The sequence below is a fragment of the Puma concolor genome, chromosome F2 (assembly GCF_028749965.1).
Source record: "Puma concolor isolate L17-30 chromosome F2, mPumCon1.1.hap2, whole genome shotgun sequence".
NCBI lineage: Eukaryota > Metazoa > Chordata > Mammalia > Carnivora > Felidae > Puma > Puma concolor.
The window spans coordinates 49,794,030-49,820,469 of NC_141684.1; the positions used below are offsets into that span (position 1 = coordinate 49,794,030).

A 26,440-nucleotide genomic window follows, 5' to 3' on the forward strand; every position below is an offset into this window, starting at 1 on the left:
AACAATTAATCACAAACATAAGCATCTTATTGATAAGAATGTGGTAATTGCAGGGGACCTTAATACTCCACTTACAACAATGGACAGATCATCTAGACACAGAACCAGTAAAGAAACAAAGATCCTGAAAGATACGTTGGACCAAATGGACTTGACACACATAATTAGAACTCTACATCCCAAAGCAGAAGAACATACTTTCTTCTCAAGGGCACATGGAACATTCTCCAAGATAAATCATATACTGGATCACAAAACAGCCCTCAATAAATATAAAAGAATTGAGATCATACCATGCACACCTTTAGATCACAATGCTATGAAACTTGAAAACAACCACATGAAAAAGTCTGGAAAACCTCCCAAAGCATGGAGGTTAAAGAACACCTTACAAAAGAATGAACAGGTCAATGAGGCATTAGAGAAGAAATTAAAATACATGGAAACAAATAAAAATGAAAACACAACAATCCAAACCCTTTAGGATGCAGCAAAGGCAATCCTAAGAGGAAAATACATTGCAATCCAGGCCTATCTCAAGAAACAAGAAAAATCCCAAACACAAAATCTAACAGTACACCTAAAGGAAATAGAAGCAGAACAGCAAGATACCCCAAACCCAGCAGAAGAAGAGAAAAAATAAAGATCAGAGCAGAAATAAACAATATAGAATCTAAAAAAACAGTAGAGCAGATCAATGAAACCAAGAGTTGGTTTTTTGAAAAAATGAACAAAATTGATAAACGTCTAGCAATGCTTCTCAAAAGAGAGAGGACCCAAATAGATAAAAATCACAAATGAAAATGGAATTATTACAACCAATCCCTCATAAATACAAGCAATTATCAGGTAATATTGTGAAAAATTATATGCCAACACACTGGACAACATGGAAGAAATGGACAAATTCCTACCACCCACACACTACCAAAACTAACAGACCCTAACTAGAGAAGAAATTGAATCAGTTATCAAAAATCTCCCAACAAATAAGAGTCCTGGACCACATGGCTTCCCTGGGGAATTCTACCAGACATTTAAAGCAGAGTTAATACCTATCCTTCTCAAGCTGTTCCAAAAAAAAATACAAGGGAAGGAAAACTTCCAGACTCATTCTATGAAGCCAGCATTAGTTTGATTCCGAAATCAGACAGAGACCCAGCAAAAAAAGAGAACTACAGGCCAATATCCCTGATGAATATGGATGCAAAAAAATCTCAACAAGATACTAGCAAATCGAATTCAACAGCATATAAAAAGTATTATTCACCATGATCAAGTGGGATTCATTCTTGGGCTGTAGGGCTGGTTCAATGTTCGCAAATCAATATGATACATCACATTAATAAAATAAACAAAAAGAACCATATGGTCTGGTCCTGTCAATAGATGCAGAAAAAGCATTTGACAAAATGCAGCACCCTTTCTTAATGAAAACCCTCAAGAAAGTCAGGATAGAAAGAGTATGCTTAAACATCATAGAAGCCATTTAGGAAAAGCCCACAGCTAATATCATGGGGAAAAACTGAGAGCTTTCCCCCTGAGATCAAGAACACGACAGGGATGTCCACTCTCACCACCGTTGTTTAACATAGTATTGGAAGTCCTGTGTCAGCAATCAGACAACAAAATGAAATAAAAGGCATCAAAACTGGCAAAGATGAAGTCAAACTTTCACTTTTTGCAGATGACATGATACCCTACATGGAAAACCTGACAAGATTCCACCAAAAGTCTGATAGAACAGATACATGAATCCAGCAAGTTGAAGGGTACAAAATTAATGTACAAAAATCGGTTGCATTTTTATACACCAATAATGAAGCAACAGAAAGACAAATAAAGAAATTGATCCCATTCTCAATTTCAACAGAACCATAAAATACCTAGGAATAAACCTAACCAAACATATAAAAGATCTGTATGCTGAAAACTATAGAAAGCTTATGAAGGAAACTGAAGAAGATACAAAGAAATGGAAAAACATTCCATGCTCATGGATTGGAAGAATATTGTTAAAATGTCAAGACTACCCAAAGCAATCTACACATTCAACACAATCCCAATCAAAATTGCACCAGCATTCTTCTCAAAGCTAGAACAAATAATCCTAAAATTTGTATGGAACCATAAAAGACCCCGAATAGCCAAAGTAACATTGAAGAAGAAAACCAAAGTGGGAGGCATGACAATCCCAGACTTTAGCCTCTACTACAAAGCTGTAATCATCAGAACAATATGGTACTGGCACAGAAACAGACACATAGACCAATGAAATAGAATAGAGACCGCAGAATTGGACCCACAAATGTATGGCCAACTAACCTTTGACAAAGCAGGAAAGAGTATCCAGTGGAAAAAAGACAGTCTCTTTAACAAATGGTGCTGGGAGAACTGGACAGCAACATGCAGAAGAATGAAACTAGACCACTTTCTTACACCATACACAAAAATAAACTCAAAATGGATGAAGGACCTGAATGTGAGATAGGAAATCATCAAAACCCTAGAGGAGAAAGCAGAAAAAAAACCTCTTTAATCTCAGCCGCAGCAATTTCTTACTTGACACATCTCCAAAGGCAAGAGAATTAAAAGCAAAAATGAAGTACTGGGACCTCCTCAAGATAAAAAGCTTCTGCACTGCAAAGGAAACAATGAACAAAACTAAAAGGCAACCAACGGAATGGGAAAAGATATTTGCAAATGACATATCAGACAAAGGGCTAGTATCCAAAATCTATAAAGAACTCACCAAACTCCACACCCGAAAAACAAATAATCCAGTGAAAAAATGGGCAGAAGACATGAATAGACACTTCTCTAAAGAAGACATCCAGATGGCCCAACAGGCACATGAAAAGATGCTCAACGTCACTCCTCATTAGGGAAATACAAATCAAAACCACACTCAGATATCACCTCATGCCAGTCAGAGTGGCTAAAATGAACAAATCAGGAGACTACAGATGCTGGCAAGGATGTGGAGAAACGGGAACCCTTTTGCACTGCTGGTGGGAATGCAAACTGGTGCAGCCACTCTGGAAAACTGTGGAGGTTCCTCAAAAAATTAAAAATAGATCTACCCTAAGACCCAGCAATAACACTGCTAGGAATTTACCCAAGGGATACAGGAGTGCTGATGCATAGGGGCACTTGTACCCCAGTGTTTATAGCAGCACTCTCAACAATAGCCAAATGACGGAAAGAGCCTAAATGTCCATCAACTGACGAATGGATAAAGAAGATGTGGTTTATATATACAATGGAATACTACTTGGCAATGAGACAAAATGAAATCTGGCCATTTGCAGCAACATGGATGGAATTGGAGCATTTATGTTAAGTGAAATAGGTCAGTCAGAGAAAGACAGATACCATATGTTTTCACTCATATGTGGATCTTGAGAAACTTAACAGAAGACCATGGGGGAGAGGAAGGGGGGGGAGAAAAAGTAACAGAGAGGAGGGAGGCAAACCATAAGAGACTCTTAAGGACGGAGAACAAACTAAGGATAGATGGGGGGTAGGGGAGAGGGGAAAGTGGGTGATGGCAAGGAGGAGGGCACTTGTTGGGATGAGCACTGGGTGTTGTATGGAAACCAATTTGACAAGAAATTATATTAAACAAAAAAATTCAGAGGGGCACCTGGGTGGCTCAATCAGCAAGCGTCTGACTTCAGCACAGGTCCTATCTCATAGTTTGTGAGTTTGGACCCTGCATTGGGTACTGTGCTGACAGCTCGGAGCCTGGAGCCTACTTCAAGTTCTCTCTCTGCCCCTCCAGTGCTCACTCTCTCTCTCTCTCTCTCTTTCAAAAATAGACAAAAATTTAAAAAAAAACAAAAAACATTCAGAGGTCAATTCCCATGTTTACAAAAACTCTCAAGATAGAGCAGAGTAAGTCTCCCTCCAATCCTGGGTATAAATATACAGTTGTCTTATCTATAATCCCATGTATTTTCATTCAATTCCTGAATTGATTCTTTACTTTTTTCTACTTTTGAATACTTTCCCATAGATACACAAAACACAGGAAAAAATATAGACTCTGGAAATAAAAGACCAGTATTAAAACTCTAGCTCCCAAACATAATCAACCTTAAGATGTTTGAGTTTGAAGAGATTCATCTAAAAGAATATATAAAGATGAAACAAGAAAATTACTTATGAATTTTTACAGCTGAGTCCATTGGAATACAGGATTATAGAAAAAAATCTTCCATAGGCATTCCTTCTGTAATGGAAGAATACTCCTGAAAAATATAGAACTTTCTGAGAGCTCTATCAGCTCAAACTACATTTTTCTAACAACTTGTAATACAAAGAAATAAATTATTTGTGTACTGAAGACAGGTTAAAGAAACCATTTATTGGGGCACCTGGGTTGCTCAGTCAGTTAGGTGTCTGATTCTTGATTTTGGCTCAGGTCATGATCTCATGGTTCATGAGCTTGAGCCCTGCATCAGGCTCTGCACTCATAGTGTGGAGCCTGCTTGGGATTCATTCTCTCTTTCTCATTCTGTCTCTCTCTCTCCCTCTCTCCCTCCCTCCCTCTCTCCCTCTGTCTCTCCCCCCCACTCCCTTCCTCTCTCCACCCCCAAGAGAAACCACTTATTACTAACAAATTAATAAACTCACAAAAGTTCTTTTAGAAATATTATATAATTAACTTTTTTTGCATGTGGCATAAAGCCTAAGAATCTATAAGTACACGCTTAGTGAAATGTATTGTTATTTTTTTTTAATTTTTTTAATGTTTATTTATTTTTGAGAGAGAGAGAGAGAGAGACTGTGAGTGGGGACAGGGGCATAGAGAGAGGGAGACACAGAATCTGAAATAGGCTCCAGGCTCCGAGCTGTCATCACAGAGCCCGATGTGGGGCTCAAACTCATGGACCGCGAGATCATGACCTGAGCCAAATTCAGATGCTTAACTAACTGAGTTGCCCAGGCGCCCCAATGAAATGTATTGTTATTTCTAAACTAAATAAATATTTGGAATATCCTCCTAAATAATCTAGAAAAATTCAAAACATTAGGAAAGATTTCAGTTATTTAGATCTTTAGAGTCCTATCGCATAACTGAAGATTAAGAAAGATAGTACAGTAAGAGAAGTGTAGGCATAGATAAAGTTTAATTTAGTTTCCATTTAAACAATGAGTCATAAATCACCATACTTACCAGTGTCATTGGCAGGCTCAGATGTGAGTGGTTTTGGAGCTGGTGTATTTTTGGGTCTGGCAGCAACCTGAGACGGAGATGAAGGTGTGTTGTCTCCATTAACTACATATGAACAGCATGAGTTTTGAACTAGAGTGCTTGTAGGTGTATGATTATCTATTCCACTGGTACCTTCAACAACCAACCTTAAAAAAAAGAAAAAAAAAGATGCTTTACTTCAATAAGTGCAATTAAGTGACTTTCCATCAGAATTGTCATAAGAAAGATTTACCAAATTCTTAGTACTCAAGCAAAGTGATAGGTAGAAAGTGATAGGTAGAAAGAGTAATGAACACAAGATATAGCATGCTTTTACTACATTAAAGTTTAAATTACTTACAGTTCTAAGTGTATCCACACTAGCAGATAACTATATATATACTCAGATATATAAACATATTAAATCAAAATAATTTCAGTCCCTCAAAGTAATGATCAAGTTGCACATTTTAAATATTTAAGTCTAAGGGGCTCCTGGGTGGCTCAGTCAGTTAAGCGTCCAACTTTGGCTCAGGTCATGATCTCATGGTTCATGAGTTTGAGCCCCGTGTCAGGCTCGTGCCTGGCGCCTGCTTTGAATTCTGATATCTCTCTCTTTCTCTGAACCTCCCCCTCTCATTCTCTGTCCCCCTTTATCTCTGCTTCTCTCTCAAAAATAAATAAATGTAACAACAACAAAATGTGTGTGTGTGTGTGTGTATATATATGTATTTAAATATTTAATCTAAGAATAATCTTTAAAGTGCTCTTTAAAAAGCATTTCTAAAAAGCATTTTCAAAAAGCTCAAGGAACTTTTAAAAATCAGTTCCAACCATTATAATTTTTTAAATAATTTATTTATTTTTTAACTTACTTCCAAGTTAGTTAGTATATAGTGCAACAACGATTTCAGGAGATTCCTTAATGCCCCTTACCCATTTAGCCCACCCCCCCACCCACAACCCCTCCAGTAACCCTCTGTTTGTTCTGTAAATTTAAGAGTCTCATGTTTTGTCCTCCTCCCTGTTTTTATATTATCTTTGCTTCCCTTTCCTTATGGTCATCCGTTTTGTATCTTAAAGTCCTCATGTGAGTGAAGTCAAAAGATATTTGTTTTTCTCTGACTGATTAATTTTGCTTAGCATAATACCCTCTAGGTTCCATTCACGTAGTTGCAAATGGCAAGATTTCATTCTTTTTGATTGCTGGGTAATACTGCATTGTATATATATAGACCACATCTTCTTTATCCATTTGTCTGTCAAGGGACATATGGGCTCTTTCCATACTTTGGCCATCGTTGATAGTGCTGCTATAAACATTGGGGTACGTGTGCCCCTTCAAAACAGCACACCTGTATCCCTTGGATAAATACCTAGTAGTGCAATTGCTGGGTCACAGGGTAGTTCTATTTTTAATTTGTTGAGGAACCTCCATCCTGTTTTCCAGAATGGCTGCACCAGTTTGCGTTCCCACCGGCAGTGCAAAAGAGATCCTCTTTCTCCATATCCTTGCCAACATCGGTTGTTGCCTGAGTTGTTAATGTTAGCCATTCTGACAGGTGTGAGGTGGTATCTCATGGCGGTTTTTATTTATATTTCCCTGATGATGAGTGACATTGAGCATTTTTTCATGTGTCAGTTGGCCATCTGGATGTCTTCTTTGGAAAAGTGTCTATTCATGTCTTTTGCCCATCTCTTCACTGGATTATTTGTTTTTTGGGTGTTGAGTTTGTTAAGTTCTTTATAGATTATGGTTACTAACCCTTTATCTTGTATGTTGTTTGCAAACATCTTCTCCCATTCCGTCGGTTACCTTTTAGTTTTGCTATTTGTTTCCTTTGCTGTGCAGAAGCTTTTTATTTTGATGAGGTCCCAGTAGTTCATTTTTGCTTTTGTTTCCCTTGCCTCCGGAGATGTGTTGAGTAAGAAGTTGCTACGGCCTAGGTCAAAGAGGTTTTTGCCTGCTTTCTCCTCGAGGATTTTGATGGCTTCCTGTCTTACGTTTAGGTCTTTCATCCATTCTGAGTTTATTTTTGTGTATGGTGTAAGAAAGTGCTTCAGGTTCATTTCTCTGCATGTCACTGTCCAGTTTTCCCAGCACAACTTGCTGAAGAGACTGTCTTTATTCCATTGGATATTCTTTGCTGCTTTGCCAAAGATTAGTTGGCCATAGGTCTGTGGGTCCATTTCTGGGTTCTCTATTCTGTTCCACTGATCTGAGTGTCTGTTCTTGTGCCAGTACCATACTGTCTTGATGATAACAGCTTTGTAATACATCTTGAAGTCCGGGATTGTGATGCCTCCAGCTTTGGTTTTCTCTTTCAAGACTGCTTTCGCTATTTGGGGTCTTTTCTGGTTCCAAACAAATTTTAGGATTATTTGTTACAGCTCTGTGAAGAATGCTGGTGTTATTTTGATAGGGATTGCCAACCTATTGTCATTTTATTAAACACTGAAAAATAAGCTGAAAAGGTCTTCAAATATTGATTACAAATTACAGTGTACTAGGTACTAAAATAATGAGCACATGATAATCAGAAAAGCTAAATATTATATCGCAGTTAGAAGAATTTATAGCAAATACATGAACTGCAAATAAATAAATAAATCTACAACTACAAAATCAAATATTTTAAACCTTATTGGCAATGGATAGGAAGTTGGGTGATATCATGTAAATAAACAGGAGAGTTTTTTCCAAATACACAGTCCATGGTGTATCTACTCTCCACAAAGCAGCCTGTTTTTAAAAATATATCAATCAGATTGTGTCTAGCTATCTTTGTCTCCAAGTTCCTCCTTTCTTACCTTGATATATATACCATATATCAATTTTACTGAACATGAAAACATGCTGTAAAGCCTTCCTGTTTATTACAAATTATCATACGCAAGCAGTAATATTATAATGACTATAGGATTATCCAAAAAAAAAAAAAAGGATAAATATTATATTCTCGAGTTGGAAGAATTTGTAGAGCATGAATTAACTAAAAATAAACTCACGGTCTTTGCACTTGCTATGTCCTCTGCCTAGAATAATGCTCTCCTGTCAGAACTCTGCATGGATAGTACATTTTTGGCTTTTTAATTGTAGGTCAAATGACACTTTTTCAAAGATAATTCCCCCAACATCTCTCTTTAAAACAGACTCCCTTTCATTCCTGTCACCTTGTCCTATTTCAATGACTTCACAGTTCTTAATACTATTTCCAATTAGCTAATTCATTTCTTCACTTATTTACTCTTTACCTTTATCCCACCAGAATGAAATTTCACAGGAACAGGGCCAGTATTCTTAGTGCTTGGACTAGTGTCGAGCACCAAACAGGCACTCAATAAGTATCTGATGATGAATGAATGAATGAAACTCTCCTTTCCTTTGTTACCTGTGTATTTGGAATGAGATGTCTTCAGGAAGTTTGGACAAGGAAAGGAAGTTCCCAAGTGATTCTTCTGATTGCACAGCCCTCCCCAGCCACTCAGGAAGAAATCAGTGATCCAAGTGTCTAAGTAGAAGAATTCATGTGAAGTTCTCCTGGTGCTATAGATCTAATCTTTCATTCAAAATGTCTTACTATGCAATAAATTAGTTTTCAGATTGGTCATGACTCAATCTTCTTTACCCATCTAAGATTGTATTACAAAGATTATAAAAACAGATACATATTTTAGATACACACAGACAAAATATTTTAATCTACCTAGTGTTGTACCCTTTTAGCTCTTAGTTTTTTCCTATGGAAACTAAATAGATTTATTTAAGCCAAATACATATTCAGAAAATATACTTATCTGTGCTCTATGAGAATCATTTGATAACAATTTAGGAGTAATGATGTTAGTAATTTTATATATTAATAGAAGTCACACTTTGTCATATACCAGCATATTTTTCAGACATTAACAAGTCACTTTTATGGCAATGTATTTTTATATTTTGAAGGATTCATTATAACCAGTCTATTATATGTTTTTATTTTAATTTAAACTATTCCAAAGAAAAAGCTTTTATGGTCATCAAACTGTAAGCAAAGGGAATTTCTGAGATGGCAGGATGATTTCTGAGGAAAGACTAGAATCTGTGGAGCATGTACCTTCTAGTGATCTACTGGAAGCTGCCAATTCAGATAGCAAAAAGATGCCAATTTTTCCACATTATCTGCACCTATCTATTTACTGATATAATATGCCTAAATACAGATTTTAAGAAGCCATTTCCAATAAAAAAGAATGATGTACTGACACATGCTACAACACGAATGAATCTCATGCTAGGTAAAAACAGCCAGTAATAGAAGGTGACAAAGAAAAGAATGAATTAATGACACACGCTACAACATGAATGAATCTCATGCTAAGTAAAAACAGCCAGTAATAGAAAGTGACATATATGTCCATTTCTAAGAAAAGGCCAGAACAGGCCAAGCCACTGGACAAAAAGTAGGTTAGGGCTGCCAGGAGCTGGGAGAGAGCAATGGGGAGAGACTGCTCATGGCTACAGAGTCTCTCTCTCTCTCTCTCTTTTAATGTTTATTTATTTTTGAGAGAGAGAGAGAGAGAGAGAGAGAGAGAGAGAGAGAGAGAGAGGGAGAGAGAGAGAGAATGCACACATGCATGGGAGAGGCAGAGAGAGAGAGAGAGAGAGAGAGAGAGAGAGAGAGAGAGGGAGAGGAAGGAGGAGGAGGAGGAGGAGGAGGAATCCCAAGCAGGCTCAGCACAGAGCCTGATGTGGAGCTTGAACCTACCAAGCATGAGATCATGACCTTAGCTGAAACCAAGAGTCTAACCCTTAACGGACTGAGCCACCCAGGTTTCCACCCCCGCCCCCCCCCCCACTTTTTTCTTTCTTTTTTTTTTTTTTCAAAAAAAATTTTTTTTTTTAACGTTTATTTTTGAGACAGAGAGAGACAGAGCATGAACGGGGGAGGGGCAGAGAGAGAGGGAGACACAAGATCGGAAGCAGGCTCCAGGCTCTGAGCCATCAGCCCAGGGCCCGACGCGGGGCTCAAACTCACGGACCGCGAGATCGTGACCTGAGTCGAAGTCAGACGCTCAACCGACTGAGCCACCCAGGCGCCCCCCCCCCACTTTTTTAAATGTTTATTCATTCTGAAAGAGAGCGAGAGAGAGCAAGTACGTGCACACAAGCAGGGGAGGGGCAGAGAGAGAAGACAAGAGAATCCCAAGCAGGCCCTGAGCTGTCAGTGCAGAACCCAAGGCAGTCTCTATCCCACCAACCGTGAGATCATGACCTGAGCCAAAATCAACAGTTGGGACACTTAACTGACTGAGACACCGAGGTGCCCCCAGTCCCTTTTTGAGAGTGATGAGAATTTCTGAAATTAGATAGTCGTGACTGTTATACCCAAATCTACTGAAATATATAGAAGGTAATCCTTTTGGTATGTGTATTATATCTCAATGTAGTTTATCTCTTTAAAAACTACTTTTAAAAGAATTTAAACAAATGATATGTACAGATACAAGCTTTTAAATTCTATGGCAAACTCTAAGGTTAAAATGTAAAACTTCATATATGGGAAACGTTACATTACCTTGCCACAAATACTAAAATAAAATATTCTACCTGGAGGTTGGTCTTGTTGAAGGGTCTCCATTTTCATGTAAGGCATCACCATTTTGCTGTATTTCTAGTAAACAAGAAAGAAATAAAGCAGGTTTTTGTATACTTCTTTCAGGTTTTTTTCCCACTTCAAACTTTAAAAACACATAAAGTTGGCTTACTGGTTGGAGATGAGTTGCAGTTTGTTAGATTTTCTTGCTCAATCGCCAATCCATCCAGCACAACTGTTAATTCACCAGTTTGCACTATGCCGTTCTTATTTTCCAAAGAAAGTTTTAATTGTTCTTTCACTCTTTCCACTAGGAAAAAAAAAATTCTAATTTAAAAGCTTTTGCCACATACAAAATTATGTGCTAGAAATCAAAACTACCTATCAAGAATTACTCTAGCTCAGTACTTCACAGCTACAAGTGGAAAGAACTGTTTGCACTTATATCAGTAGATCTTTCTATACTACACCAGACTCAATCCCTATCACACCAAGTTGAAAAACTCTTTGCCCCTCACCACATGCTTTCAATATCATCTTTAATTGCTCCTTTGCACAGTAAAAAGCACAGAGAACATATAAATAAACACAGATAATAATCACAACAACTACCTAAACTTGCTCTTCAGCCCACAACGTTTGTGGTTAAGGCATAATTTCTGCATGGGAGTCAGGTGGTCTGGTTACTAATCCCAGCTCTGGAACTTACTGCTGTACTTTAAGTAGTCAAACTATATACAGCCTCAGTTCCTGTCATTACAAAACGGAGATAATGAAGGCATCAAACTAGAAGGGATTATCATAAGGCCCAAATGCAAAAATCACACAGAAAGTTCTTAGCACTACGCTTGACACATGTTGAGTACTCAATAAATAGTAAGTACTATGACAATAGTTTTTTCTTTTTCATAGGAGACCAAATATTTCCTTCCTGTTACTAGGATATCTAGTTCTTATTTAAGCTTGAGGTCATTTTGCTTCAACAGCTATCCCAGAGAAGTATATTAAGTTTTTAGTGATCCCTTTACTATCCAAATTCTTCAGTCTGATTGTCACTGGCTTTCTGCAGCTTTTGAAACCATGGAACATATTTCTTCTTAGATCATATCCTTGATTTTGGTCTTTTCTACATTTAATGAATTTGGGTGTTTTTTCCCCATTTATCAAATGTCCAGCATAAGCATAACCAATTATCCAAGTACAGAAAAGACAAAAAAAATATGAGACCACTATAATCACAACAGAAATTCTTTGCAAAAAATTTAAGAACTATATAATAAAAGATCTTATAGAATTATACCACTACAAACCTCACCCCACATCACAAAAATATTAATTAAAACAATTAGAGACTAGGAGGAAAACAACAGTATAGGGGGGAAAACCTCCAAAAGCATGAATTTCAGCTTTACCTAGATTCTAACAATCTGTAGCTGAAGAAAACTATACTGACTACCATTCTATTTCATTTTTGTCATTACTCTCCATTGAAACTGCAATGTGGAGATTTAGCTCTTGTTCCTAACATTAGCTTGAGTAGATTCTTAAAAATAACCTCTCAAAATCCCCTTAATGTAGGTCTCTTGATGGTAAATGCTCTCATTTTTTAATCTGTAAATGCCTGGATTCTCATCTTCAAAAGATTTGTTGAGCATACTATTTTATATTGATGATAATCTCTCAACTCTTTGAAGATATTTTTCTACTATCTTCTATTACTGTTAATTCTATAATTCTAATTCATAATTTCCATTCAAATGATCTGTTTTTCTCTACAGCTGCTTTTTTTGACTTTGGTGTCATGCATTTCACTTGATGAAAACATGACTTTCTCTTTATCATCTTACTAGGGAGATTATGGACCTAAGAATTTATTTTTCATCAGTATTCAAACAGCCATTATCTCTTAAAATACCTCCTCTACTCCACCTTCCACTGCAGGGGTTAGCAAACTGGTTGCAGGCCAAATCTGGCCTGTTACCTGTTTTTGTAAATTGTTTTATTTCAACGGTCATGCTCATTCATTTATAGATCTTCTATAGCTGCTTTCCCACTACAATGGAAGAACTGAATAGGTACACAATAGAGACTGCAAAGCTTGAATATTTACTATCTGGCCATTTACAGAACACATTTATCAACCTCTGCTTATGATGGCTTCTTATAATTTATAATTTTTGATGGTGAGTTCATTCTCTGATACTAGACCAAGGGTAGTCTTTGGGCGTTAGTACAGTCAGGTCTGTTTCTAATGCTGGTAGTGATTTGAGGGCACCCCAAAGAGTCTAGACTACAGGAATCCAACCACAGCTCCCCTATCTTGCTGTGAGCCAAAAGCTTAGTACCTTGAAAACTGCTATCAGCATCATCTAACTCCAATTTGTAAGATTTTGCTTTTTCTTTCTTTATTTGGAAGAAGGGAGGCCTTAAAGATCACTTTGCCTCTTTGCAAAGATCATTAATGCCACAAAAATTTGTTCTATCAGGGACATAACTATGCAGCAGGAAGCTGTTTACAGCATCTAGTCTTTCACAATTCTGAACATGGAAAATTGGGATATAACATCTGAGTCATAAAACTGGGAATAATAATATTTCCATCTACATGTACATATATGTATGTTGGCAGGGGGAATGAGAGTATTATGTTAACATATAAACAAACCAACTCAGACATTTTCATTTATTCAACATGTAAATGCCTAATGTGTGCCAGATATTATACTGAGAAAGCAGGATAAACCTTGACCAGCCTAAAGTAAACCTACCTACTTATTCCACTTATTTCTTTTAACAGACTTATCACCAGAATTTTTTTGGGGGGTGCGGGTGAGGGGTGGGACTGACCTCCCCAACCTAAAACTGCAGTCTCCAAAAGACCCGAAATTGTGTACATCTAATTTAGTCATGTATCCTCAGTATCTGAAAAAAGGTAGGTACTTAATAAATGTTTAAATTATTATGATAGGACTGTCCTCAGGAAACTTAGAAGGCAGAATCTGATTTTTCTTCCATCCTAGACATTCTTTCTTAGTTTTAATAGGGCAACAGAACAATCGGAGTCTCTGAGAAGCTAGATAATATGACTATATAATTTATCCATCATAGGTTTGTTGAAAAAGTACACTCTATCTCTACAGAAAATAAAGATCTTCAAAAATCTTGTTTTTTAAAGGTGTTTCACATATTTAGATTTAACTCAAGAGTCAAATTGAAGCCATTTAAAAAATTGCCGGGCAGCTGGGTGGCTCAGTTAAGTGTCTGATTTCGGCTCAGGTCATGATTTCGTGGTTCTTGAGTTCAAGCCCTGTGTCAGGCTCTGTGCTGACAGCTCAGAGCCTGGAACCTGCCTCAGATTCTGTGTCTCCATCTCTCTCTGCCCCTCTACCACTCGTACTCTGCCTCTCTCTCTCAAGAAAATAAATAAAACATTAAAAAAATTGCTTGCACACTGTATTATCTATTGCTAAGAAACAAATTATCCTGAGGTGCCTGGGTGGCTCAGTCGGTTAAGCATCCAACTTTGGCTCAGGTCATGATCTCACAGTTCATGGGTTCGAGACCCACGTTGGGCTCTCTGCTGACAGCTCAGAGCCTGGAGCCCGCTTAGGATTTTATCTCCCTGTCTGTGCCCCTCCCAGCATGCATACTCTCTCTCTTTCTCTCTCAAAAATAAAGATTAAAAAAAGCCACAAATTATCCTAAAGTTTAGTCACTTAAAATAACGATAACCGTTTATTACTGCTCAGTTCCTATGGGATAGAAATTTGGGAGGCGCTAGAAAATCCCCTTAAATAATGACTCATATGCATAGCTAACAAGCTGGTGCTGAGAGCTGAGAAGAGGCCTCAGTTCCTCTCCATTTACGTTTTTTATAGGGCTTCTTCAGTCTTCACCTTAGTGACTTGTGAGTATATAATCCAAGAGACAAGAGCAAAAGCTGAAACGTCTTTTATGACCAAGTCTTTGAGGTCCTGTACCATTATTTCTACCATATTCTGTCACAGACCATCTCTGATTCAATGTGGGAAGGACCACACAAGGTGCAAACACCAGAAGGTAAGAATGCTTGGGACCATTCTGGAGGATGGCCAACATACAGCTATGTATGTTTACAACAGAATTTTAGAAACAAAATGAGTGTATTAGGTTACAAGTTTTAACAGTCCCAAGAATAACCAGGTGTTCTAAATCCCAAGTCTTTCCATTATATCACACTATGAGTCAATGTGCAATAACTCACAAAGTTCCCATCTCCTATGGTGTAACAAAATTAATTTCAAAATTTACAAAAGAAATAAAAAATTACATAATGAAAGTATAAGAAGAAAATAATGGAAATAATAGAGTATAGAAAATATTCTGAACACACACAAAAAAATGGAAGTTGGAAAAACTTTAATGACAGAAAAAATATTAAATGTCTGTAAGTCAAAACCAGGAATAAAAAAGTGGCAAATTATTAGCAGAAAAAAGAGCTCTTATAAATCAGTGAGAAAACAAGGAACAACCAATAAAAAATGTACAGATTATAAGATAATCAGACACAAATGATAAAATATGGATGATCAATAAATATGTGAGTTTTTCAATTATTAAAGAAAGCTTTGAAAAGAGTAACATTCATTTTTTAAATCTATTAGTATGGCAAATATTTCCAAATGGGCACTCTCATATACTTTGTTGTGTGTACAAATTAGCATAATATTTCAGGAAGGCAAGTGAGACAGCTATGCATAGCTGGAGGCTTCAAACTGCTCATTCCCTCTCACCTAGTATTTCCAATCATAAAAATCTTTCTAAAAGAATATAAATACGGTTATATCACTAGGTATGAGAATACTATTTGTTCAGAACCTGGTTTTAATATATCTTAGTCTGCACTGATACTAAGGGAGTTTTACAGAAGAGAACTTGAGACTTAGTAAACTAAACAAATTAGTATTAGCTAAGTATATAAGACTAAAGCAAATTTTTAACTAATATTATATTTGACTTATGCTCTGTCCTCTATCATAAATGGCACATTTCTCTACTGTGTTTCCCTACCATTTGATATAAGGAAATAATTTTCAAATTATTTGATTATTGTAAAACATTTGTGACATAATTCAATTTAAAGTGAACTTAATGGATTTCTAAATGCTTTCCTCAACAAAAGCAAAGTTCTTAGTTCTATTAATACCATAAAAAAACTCAGTGTGGTCCCCAGTGTTTGAGTAGCAGCCATCTCACTCCTCTTTTGGGTGTTTAAAGTAGCTCTGTCAGTCTCAAAATTGAAATACAAAACAAAGACTCTATACAAAGAGTCTATATACACTCTGATGTATATACTTTTCACCCATGGTGCACAAAGATTCTTTCCTTAAACCAACTCTAGTCAAGTTCCTCTGAGCCATCTTCTCAAGTAGGGCTCAACTCTGGCCTATAAAAACCTCCAAACAGCACAAATGATCTCACCCACCACCTCTCCTACCAATTAAAAAAACTTGAATACACACTATGTTGGTTCTAACAACTCAGGAATGACCATGCCCCACTTAAAGTGTCTGCCTGAGAAAGCTCAGGGCTGCTTAAAGAATTTACTGTTTGTTCCAGTACACCTGTAGACAATTTACAATGGTAAATCCTTCCTCTGTCTCTTTGAGATGTAGGGTTGACCTTTGAACAAAGCAGGGTTTAAGGGTGCTGACTCCCAGTGCGGTTGAAAATCCACCTAGAATTTTAGACTCTTCCCAAATTTAACTATTAATAGCCTACTGATAACCAGAAGCCTTACTGATAACAGAAACAGTCAGCTAACACATATTTAAAATGATATATGTATTATATACTGTATTCTTACTGTAAAGTAAGCTAGGAAGAAAGAAAAATATTACTAAGAAAATCATAAGGAAGAGAAAACAGCATCCAAATCTGTGTTGTTCAAAGGTCAACTGTATATGTCATCTCCTATAACTCAGGAGTGTCTTTGTTAAAGACCTGAAAGCCACTCTTATGAAATGTAATCATCAGGAAGGACAGGGCCTAGGACTCACAGTCCAAGTGGGAGAAGAGAATTCTAACTAGTAGAGAAAACTGGCCTAATCACATTTACACCAATCAACACTTCATAATTTTTCACTTCTCTGACTCTACTTAGCTTCCACCCACCTCTCTACTCCCTCATTCTCCATTTGAAATGCCCAGTTACTTCTGTACAAAAAGGAGTTCAGATTAAACTGAACCTTCTTCTTTACTGCAATAGCATCTTACTGATTAAAATCTGTCCTTACCACTTTAACTAGTATTAGGCTTGTTTATCTTTGATAATAGAGGGATGTTTCCTTTGCGATTTAAGAAATAGTGGAATTAGGGGCGCCTGGGTGGTGCAGTCGGTTAAGCGTCCGACTTCAGCCAGGTCACGATCTCGCGGTCCGTGAGTTCGAGCCCCGCATCGGGCTCTGGGCTGATGGCTCAGAGCCTGGAGCCTGTTTCCGATTCTGTGTCTCCCTCTCTCTCTGCCCCTCCCCCGTTCATGCTCTGTCTCTCTCTGTCCCAAAAATAAATAAACGTTGAAAAAAAATTTAAAAAAAAAAGAAATAGTGGAATTGATAGAAAGAAATACATCTCAGATATCAGTATCCACGGCTGGTAATATACCACATATCTCTGCAGAGCCAACAAAATAATTTCCAAAATTCAGAATGGCATTCTGGTGATCTGAACACATAACTAAAGGTTGGAGGGCAAATGAGGCTTAAATCCACAAAAGCGCCGAAACAGTATTTCAGAGGATCACATGAGCAAAAACTCTGGACACCATCCAACTAGCTTACAACAAGAAAAAAATAAAGGTTAAGAACTGGAAGGCTCACTGGGATATAAATGTGAAGTGAAAGAATTTACCTAGTAAGCCACAGTTAGATTTGGGGAGGCGGGGGGAGAGGAGATGATTTTATGTTGTTAGTTGTGGGTTTTATTTAAGGCTATAACAACTCATATTATACCATGAAGGCTGAAAAAGTAATTACCTTCAAAAACTGGGAAAAATACCTATTCAAATGAATGAAGCCTCCACCCTTAACTAAAACATATGAGGAAAAGGGATAGTAAAAACATGAATTTATGAGAAGAAAATGTCAAGGCCTTGAGAACAGGAAGAAATTAGACTTCTAAATTTCAAGAGGGACAATGTCCAAGTGCCAAGCCAACAGGCTAAATCAAGGGCACTCAAGAATGTGATCAATTATGAGTGTACTTTTAAATTCTACAAAGCCATCTTAATTTTAGAACATTAACTCTCCATTATTCTAATTAAAAATAAAAAATAATGATCAGAAAACCTGTGTTCTAGTCAAAACTCTGCAATTACTTCTGTTCTTGAGCAAGCCACTTAGCTTAAAAGTTATTTAATAAATGAGTCATTGGGATTACAGGACTCACAGGTTTCTTCTACCTTTAAAACATGATTCACAAGCTTTAATTTTAAAAATTAATTTACTTTTTGTTGTAGGCTGAGTTATTTCCCCCTGCCCCCAAATTCAAATGTTTAAGTCCTAACCCCTGGTACCTCAGAAGTGACTCTATTTGGAAATAGCATCTTTAAATAAAGGTAATTCAATTAAAATGATATTACTAGGGTGCTCTTCATCCAATAATGACTGATGCCTTTGTAAAAGTAGAAAACCTGGATACAGACACATGCACAGAGGGAAGACCATATGATTATAAAAAGATGGCCATCTATAAGCCAAAAAGAGAGGAGTCCCCAGAAGAAACTAACCTTGTTGACACCTTGATTTCAGCCTTCTAGCTGCCAGAATTGTGAGAGAAAATACATTTCTGGTCTTTAAGACATCCAGTCTTTATTATTTGGGTATGGCAGCCCTGGTAAACTAATACACCTTTAAGTTATTAAAAAAAAAAAAAATAGATTGCCTAGGATCTACAGGATGCTGCTACTAGCATTTCTGAATCCATCAACTTCAGAAATGTATGAATGTTTACAAAATTTTATTTTTCCTCTGAGCATACTCTGCTCAATTAAATTACAAGAGATAACTTCAAATTTATACCATTTATAAAAGTTTCCTTTCAAAGAATGCTGAACATTACAGTCTCCCTACAAAGTCATTTTGGCAGATAAATATGATAATCTTTGTGGGGAGGAAAATTATAATCTTTATATGAAGGTTCAATACAGTCTAATATAATAAAATTGGAAAGTATCTAGACAGCAAGGATAGAAGTGTGGTTAAATAAATTATAATATGTGATAAAATATAGAATTACTACATTAGCTTACAAAGAATACCACTGAATGATACAGGGAAAAACACATTAACATTAAGAGAGCTACGCAGAATGCAAAACTGAATACAATCCCAATTCTTATACACACACAAACAAAATTCACCAATTTTTAGTCATTATCATCTCTGGGTTAAGAGAAATGATCATGTGCACTAAAAAAGAGGTGCCATGCACGACCATACACAAAATCATTCCTTCAAGTTTAGGAGAGGAGCTGTTTTGCCTAATTCACAGAAAAAAAGAAAGTCAAGCACAATGAGGAGACAGAACAATATGCTCCAAACAAGAACAAGACAAAACCTCAGAAAAAGAACTAAATGAAATACAGACAACCAATCCACCTGATAAAGAACTGAAAGTAAGGGTCATAAAGATGCTCACTGGACTGGAGAGCAAAGTGGATGAACTTAGTGACAATTTCAACAAAGAGATAGAAAATATAAAACTGAACTGGGGCACCTGGGCGGCTTAGTCCGTTAAGAGTCCGACCTCAGCTCAGGTTGTGAACTCGCAGTTCGTGAATTTGAGCCCCACCGTCAGGCTCTATGCTGATGACTCATAGCCGTCTGGAGACTGCTTCAGATTTGTGTCTCCCTCTCTCTCTGTTCCTCCCCAGCTCCCACTCTGTCTCTCTCTCTCTCAAAAATAAATAAAGATTTAAAAAAATTAAAAATAACAACAACAAAAAATATAAAACAGAACTAATCTGGGTTGAAGAATACAAAAACAAAAATGAAAAATACACTAGAGGGAATAAACAGATTAGACAATGAAGAAAAACTCAGTGATCTGGAAGGAAGGGTAACAGCACCCACGCTGAACAACAAAAAGAAAACTGAAATTTTTAAAATTGAGGATAAGCTATGGGATCTCTTGGACAAAATCAAGCAATCATTTACATTATATAGGTTCCAGAAGGAAAAGAGAGAAAGGTACAGTTTTCTGTCCCTGTTATTTGAGAAATAACAGCTGAAAACTTCCCCAACCTGGAGAAGGAAATAGACATCATGGTTTCAGGAAGCACAGAGGGTTCTAAACAAGATGACCCAAGGGGATCCATGCCACAACACATAAAAATTAACATATCAGGGGTGCTGGGTGGCTTAGTTGGTTAAGCGTCCAATTTCAGCTCAGGTCATGATCTCACGGTTCACAACTTTGAGCCCTACATCGGGCTCTGTGCTGACAGCTCAGAGCCTGGAGCCTGCTTCCGATTCTGTGTCTCCCTCTCTCCCTGCCCCTCCCATGCTCATGCTCTGTCTCTCTGTGTCTCTCAATAATAAATAAACGTTAAAAAATAAAAAATAAAAATTATATGCCAACAAATTGGATAACCTAGAAGAAATGGATAAATTCTAGAAATATATGATATTCCAAAGTGAATAAGGAAAAAAACAGAAAATCAGAACAGACCAATTACTAGTAACGAAATTGGGGAAAAAATTCCCAAAAAACAAAGAACCAGATGGATTCATAGGAGAACTCTACCAAACACTTAAAGAAGAGTTAATACCTGTTCTCCTCAGACTATTCCAAAAAATAGAAGAGGAGGGAAAACTTACAAATACATTCAACAAGGCCAAAATTACTCTGATACCAAAACCAAAGACACTACAAAAAAAGAAAACTACAGGCCAATATTCCTGATGAACACAAATGCAAAACGCCTCAACAAAATTTTAGCAAACTGTATTCAACAATACATTAAAAGGATCATTCACTACAATCAAGTGGGATTTATCCTGGGGATGTAGGGATGGTTCAATATTCACAAATCAATGTGATACACCACATTAACAAAATCAAAGATAAAAACCATATGATCATCTCAATAGACGCAGAAAAGGCTTATGACAACGTTCAACATACATTCATAATAAAAATTAAACAAAGTGGGTTTACAGGGAATGTAATAAAAGCCATATACGAAAACCCCACACCTAATAATATCATACTCACTGTAAAAACTGAGAGCTTTTCCTCTAAGATCAGGAACAAGACAAGGATGTTCACTCTTGCCACTTTTATTCAACATAGTATTTAAAATCCTTGGTAAAGCAATCAAACAAGAAAAAGAAGAGAAGATATCCAAAATGGCAAGAAAAAAGTCAAACTGTCACTATTTGGAGGTGACATGATACCACACACAGAAAACCCTAAGGACTCCACCAAAAATCTATCAGAACTAATAGATGAATGCAGTAAACTTTCAGGATACAAAATTAACATACAGAAATCCGTTACATTTCTATACACTAATAGTGAAGTAGGGGAAAGAGACATTAACAAAACAATTCTGGGGCAACAGGGTGGCTCAGTAGGTTAAGCATCTGACTTTGGCTCAGGTCATAATCTCATAGCTCATGGGTTCAAGCCCCATGTTGGGCTCTGTGCTGACAGCATGGAGCCTGGGGCCTACTTCGGTTTCTGTCTGTCTGTCTCTCTCTTTCTGTCTCTCCCGGCTCGTGCGCTCTCTCTCTCAAAATAAATAAACATTAAAAAAATTTTTAAGTAAATAAAATTTTTTTACAAAATTAAGAAAAAAAGAAAACAATTCCATTTATAGTTATACCAAAAGAATAAAATATCTAGGAATAAACTTAACCAAGGAGGTAAAAGACTGATATTGTGAAAATTATAAAACACTAATGAGCAAATTGAAGATGACAGAAATGGAAAGACATACCATATTCATCTGTTGGAAGAATATTGTTAAAATGTCCATACTCCCCAAAGCAATCTGCAGATTTAATGCGATCCCTATCAAAATATCAATAGTATTTTCCACAGAACTAAAACAAATTGTCCTAAAATTTGTATGGAACTACAAAAGAGCCCAAACAGCCAAAGCAATCTTGAAAAAGAACAAAGCTTGGAGGTATCATAATCACAGACTTCTAAGATATACTACAAGGCAATAATAATCAAACAGTATGGTTCTGGCACAAAAATAGACACATAGATTAATGGAACAGAATACAGAGCCAAGAAATAAACCCACACTTATATGGTTATTCTATGACCAAGGAGGCAAGAATTCACAGGGGGAAAGACAGTCTGTTCAATAAATGGCACTGGAAAAACTAGCTAACTACATGCAAAAAAAATGAAACTGAACCCCTTTCTTAAACCACACACATAAACTCAAAATGAATTAAAGACCCAAATGTGAGATCTGAAATCATAAATTCCCAGAAGAAAATAAAGGGAGTAATCTCTTTGGCACTGGCCTTAGCAACATTTTTCTAGAAAGGTCTCCTCAGGCAAGGGAAGCAAAAGCAAAAGTAAACTATTGGGACCACACCAAACGAAAAACCTTTTGCGACAACAAAGGAAACCATCAACAAAACAAAAAGGGAACTAGTAAATGGGAGGAGATATTTGCAAATGATCTATCCAATAAGGGACTGATAAAAAAAAAACAAAAACAAAAACAAAAAACTTCTACAACTCAACACCAAAAACCCCAAATAATCTGATTTAAAATGGGTAGAGGGGAGCCTGGGTGGCTTAGTTAAGTGTCCAACTCTTGGTTTCAGCTCAGGTCATGATCTCAGTTTGTGAGCCCCATGTCGGGGCTTTGAGCTGACAGCAAAGTCTGCTTCGGATTTTCTTTCTCTCTGCCCCTCCCTGGTCTGTTCTATTTCTCTCAAAATAAATAAACATTTAAAATGGGCAGAGGATCTAAACAGACATCTTTCCAAAGAAAATGTACAGATAGCCAACAGACATGTAAAGATGCTCAACATCACTAATCATCAGGGAAATACAAAGCAAAACCACAATGAGGTATCACCTCACACCTGTCAGAATGTGGAAATAACAAGAAATAACAAGCATTGGGGAGAATGTGGAGAATGTATTGTTGTGGGAATGTGCACTGTTGTGGGAATATAAATTGATGCAGCCACTGTGGAAAACAGTATGGAGGTTTGTCAAAACATTAAAAATAGAAATACCGTATGATCCAGTAATTCTACTACTGGGTATTTACCCAAAGAAAACGAAAACACTGACTCGAAGAGATACATGCATCCCTATGTTTACTGCAGCATTATTTGCAACTGCCAAGATATGGAAGAACCCATGTCTATCAATAGATGAATGGATAAAAAAGATGTGGGGGCACCTGTGTGGCTCAGTCAGCTAAGTGTCCAACTCTTGATTCGGACTCAGGTCATGATCTCACAGTTTGTGAGTTCAACCCTGCGTCAGGCTAACAGTGTGGGGACTGCTTGGAATTCTGTCTCTCCCTGTATCTCAGTCCTTCCTCCCAAAATAAATAAAACTTAAAAAAAAAAAAAAAAGTTAAAAAAAAAAATCAAACGATGTGGAATGTGTGTATATATGTATATATGTGTGTATATATGTACGTATATACATATATACGTGTGTCTATGTATCTATATACACGTGTGTGTGCGCGCGCGTGCGCGCGCACACACACACACACACACACACACACACGGATATTACTCAACCCTAAAAAAGAATGAGATCTTGCCATCTGCGACAACATGGACAGACCTAGAGGCTAAGTGAAACAAGTCAGAGAAAGACAAATAACATATGATTTCACTTACGTGTGGAGAAATAGACACACAAATACAGAGAACAAACTGATGGTGGCCAGAGGGGAAAGGATGGGGGATGGACAAAAATGGGTGAAGAAGTGGGAGACATAGGCTCCAAGTTACGGAATAAGTCACAAGCATACAAGGTACAGCATGGGGAATATAGTCAGTGGTGTTATAATGGCTTTGTATGGTAACCGTGGCTACACTTGTGGTGAGCACAGCCTAAATATAGAGTTGTTAAATCACTATGTTGTATATCTGAAACTAATGTAGCATTGTACATCAAGTATACTCAAAAAAAAATAAATAAATAAAAGTCTCATGCAAAACTTAAATGCAGAAAGCGCTAATATAAATTGGCAAAACCAAACATAATTCTGAAATAACAGAAGTTAACTGAGGTATTATATATTTACACCAATAATGCCATATAGCCAAGAAAAAAGCACAAATCCAGCCACCATCAGACCAGGCAGGGTATTATATGCTTAAAAGACCTACTACTTATTTCAATAACCAAGAGAGAATTGCATGACCAAAAGCCATGGCATAGCAGGGAATTAAACTTTCATTGCTTCAAAAGAGTATTTTTTTAAAACATCTGTACACATAAAAATTGGTAAGGCTTTTACATTTTCTTGACTCATAACTCCTTATGTCCAAAAACTACATCAAACACAGATTTTTAGGTTGTATGTGGATTTTTGTTAAAAACAGAAAAAAACTTTAAAAAATCAATTCATTATTTAAAACATTAGCATTTTAGCCTGTAACTCAGCACATCTTTTGGAAATGAGAAAATTTCTAAAGAAATAAAGGAGTGCACAGGAAGATTTACATATCTGAACAGGGGCACTGATTTGAGTGAACTATTAGGAACTGCCTAAATGTTAAACAATAAGGGATAAGTTAAATCATAAACCAGACTCTTTGGACCACCCAATATTTTGAGATTTTGCTAAAAGAAATGAACTCTTATCCCAGAATTATGAACATAAGGATACCCCAAAATTTTTGCATGCAATGAAGGAGATTTACAAATAACTGAAGCTTAAACCATCTTACCCAGGCTAGAAATATTTAGTATCATGTAAACATTATGTTCATATTACATTGTTAAATGAAAAAAGCAGGGGATAAACCAGTAGATGCAAAAAAAGAAATATGTATCTATGAACAGTAAAAAGACAAGAGACCAAGTTATTAGGAGTGGTTATCCTCGGATAGAATTACAGATAATTTATATTCCTCTATGATTTTGTATATTCTCTGTAGTTTCTATAATGAACTAGTTATATAATAAGAAAATGTGAGTAAGAATTTATCCTGTACAAATTACTAACAAAGTTAGCAATAGGCTCAAATTATGTTCATTTTGTCAAGTTTTAAAGTATGTAATAAGAAAATAATAAATCACTGATGATCACTGATAACAGGGTACTCATGGATAACTAAGATCATCCTGTAAATCTGCTAGATGGAGAAAGGTCAGAGTACTTCCTATTTCATGTAATACCACAAACTTAAAAGCAATCACAGGCAATAACTAAAAGTTCTCTTTTGTAAATACAAAACTATTTTTTGCTGTTGGACTTCAGGATACTTTGTAAAGAGTCTAAAATAAGTTTTTAAAGAAACAAAGATCAGAACAAAAACTTACATTTTCTATTGTGTATTAACAGAGCTTGTTTCAGATCTATGGTTGCTCTTCCTAATAAAGCATCTGCCTTTAAAGTATAATGACTCCAAACTCGAAATTCCAATGTAGTCTGTGGGGTCACATTTCTGTATGGGTAAAATTGTAACAAAAATACAGGAGTATACATTTACTTCAATAATTTTTAAAAAGCCATGAATTCAGTTTGAGAAAAAATACTGTATGAAACAGTAAACTATCTGAATTATAAATAAAAATAATGATTTGCTTTCACGTATATTAGGACTTCAGTAACTAAGAATTTTTATAATTAGCAAACCAAAATAGCAGCAATAGATCAAGAGTCCTGTTGAGATTTCACAATAACACTATTTCTATTTGAACAAATTCCTAAAGATTTAAGACAACTGATGGCATTATTTTTTAACACTTCTATGCCAACATTATGTTTCAAATGACAAAATTAAGGATAACTGATTTTTTACACTATTTTTACAAGACAGTAACAGAAAATATGGGTATATGGAATAATGCAGTTAATAAAACAAAAAGCAAGAATTATTATACTTCCTCTCTAAAGAAAATAAAATTAACTAAAAGTCTCATCATACTTAAAATTGTATATTCACACTAGAAAATCGCACTCCTACTTTGAAGTCATCTTACAACTACAACAACAAAGTCACAAAAGATTTTCAAGCATACTTTCCCTTTTGGAAATTTTGCATTCTCTATGCAAGGTACTTACACGGTTAGTTGTTCATCCCATTTTGGATTAGAAGAACTACTGGATTTTGCTGTTTTCTTAATTTCTCCATCTACAACTACTTCTGTATATATTGCTGTTCCAAACCAGTTCTTTTTTCTTTTTAGTTTGGCACTAGAAACTAACAGAAACATGATAATCAGTAGTGAATACATGTAAACAAATAGTATTTTGTAGTAATAAATCAATAAAAACGGAACTGTGCTTCTTAAGCAACTTAAACTCTTTTCCTTGGAGAATGAAGAAACAATACAAAAGGGCTATTATTGATAATGCCCAAGAATCATTTGAATTCTTGACAGTTTTACAGAAATAAAATTCACATACCATATAATTCACCCATTTAATCTGTATAATTCAATGTTT

The 26,440-nt window shown here is 36.3% G+C and overlaps 1 protein-coding gene across 7 annotated transcripts in view; it reads right to left on the reverse strand.

The window, feature by feature from the left end:
* WWP1 (WW domain containing E3 ubiquitin protein ligase 1) overlaps positions 1–26,440 on the reverse strand; it is a 140,829-nt gene that overhangs the window by 69,508 nt on the left and 44,881 nt on the right. For 6 of the 7 annotated variants that reach the window (XM_086695789.1, XM_086695787.1, XM_086695784.1 and 3 more), the window contains 5 exons: positions 26,057–26,195; positions 25,312–25,436; positions 10,952–11,089; positions 10,794–10,860; positions 5,183–5,367 (listed from right to left, as the gene is read on the reverse strand). In XM_086695789.1, the coding sequence (XP_086551915.1) occupies positions 5,183–5,367; positions 10,794–10,860; positions 10,952–11,089; positions 25,312–25,436; positions 26,057–26,195 (654 nt within the window). The remainder of the gene's footprint in view (positions 1–5,182; positions 5,368–10,793; positions 10,861–10,951; positions 11,090–25,311; positions 25,437–26,056; positions 26,196–26,440) is intronic. The other variant, XM_086695785.1, reaches the window with a different exon arrangement.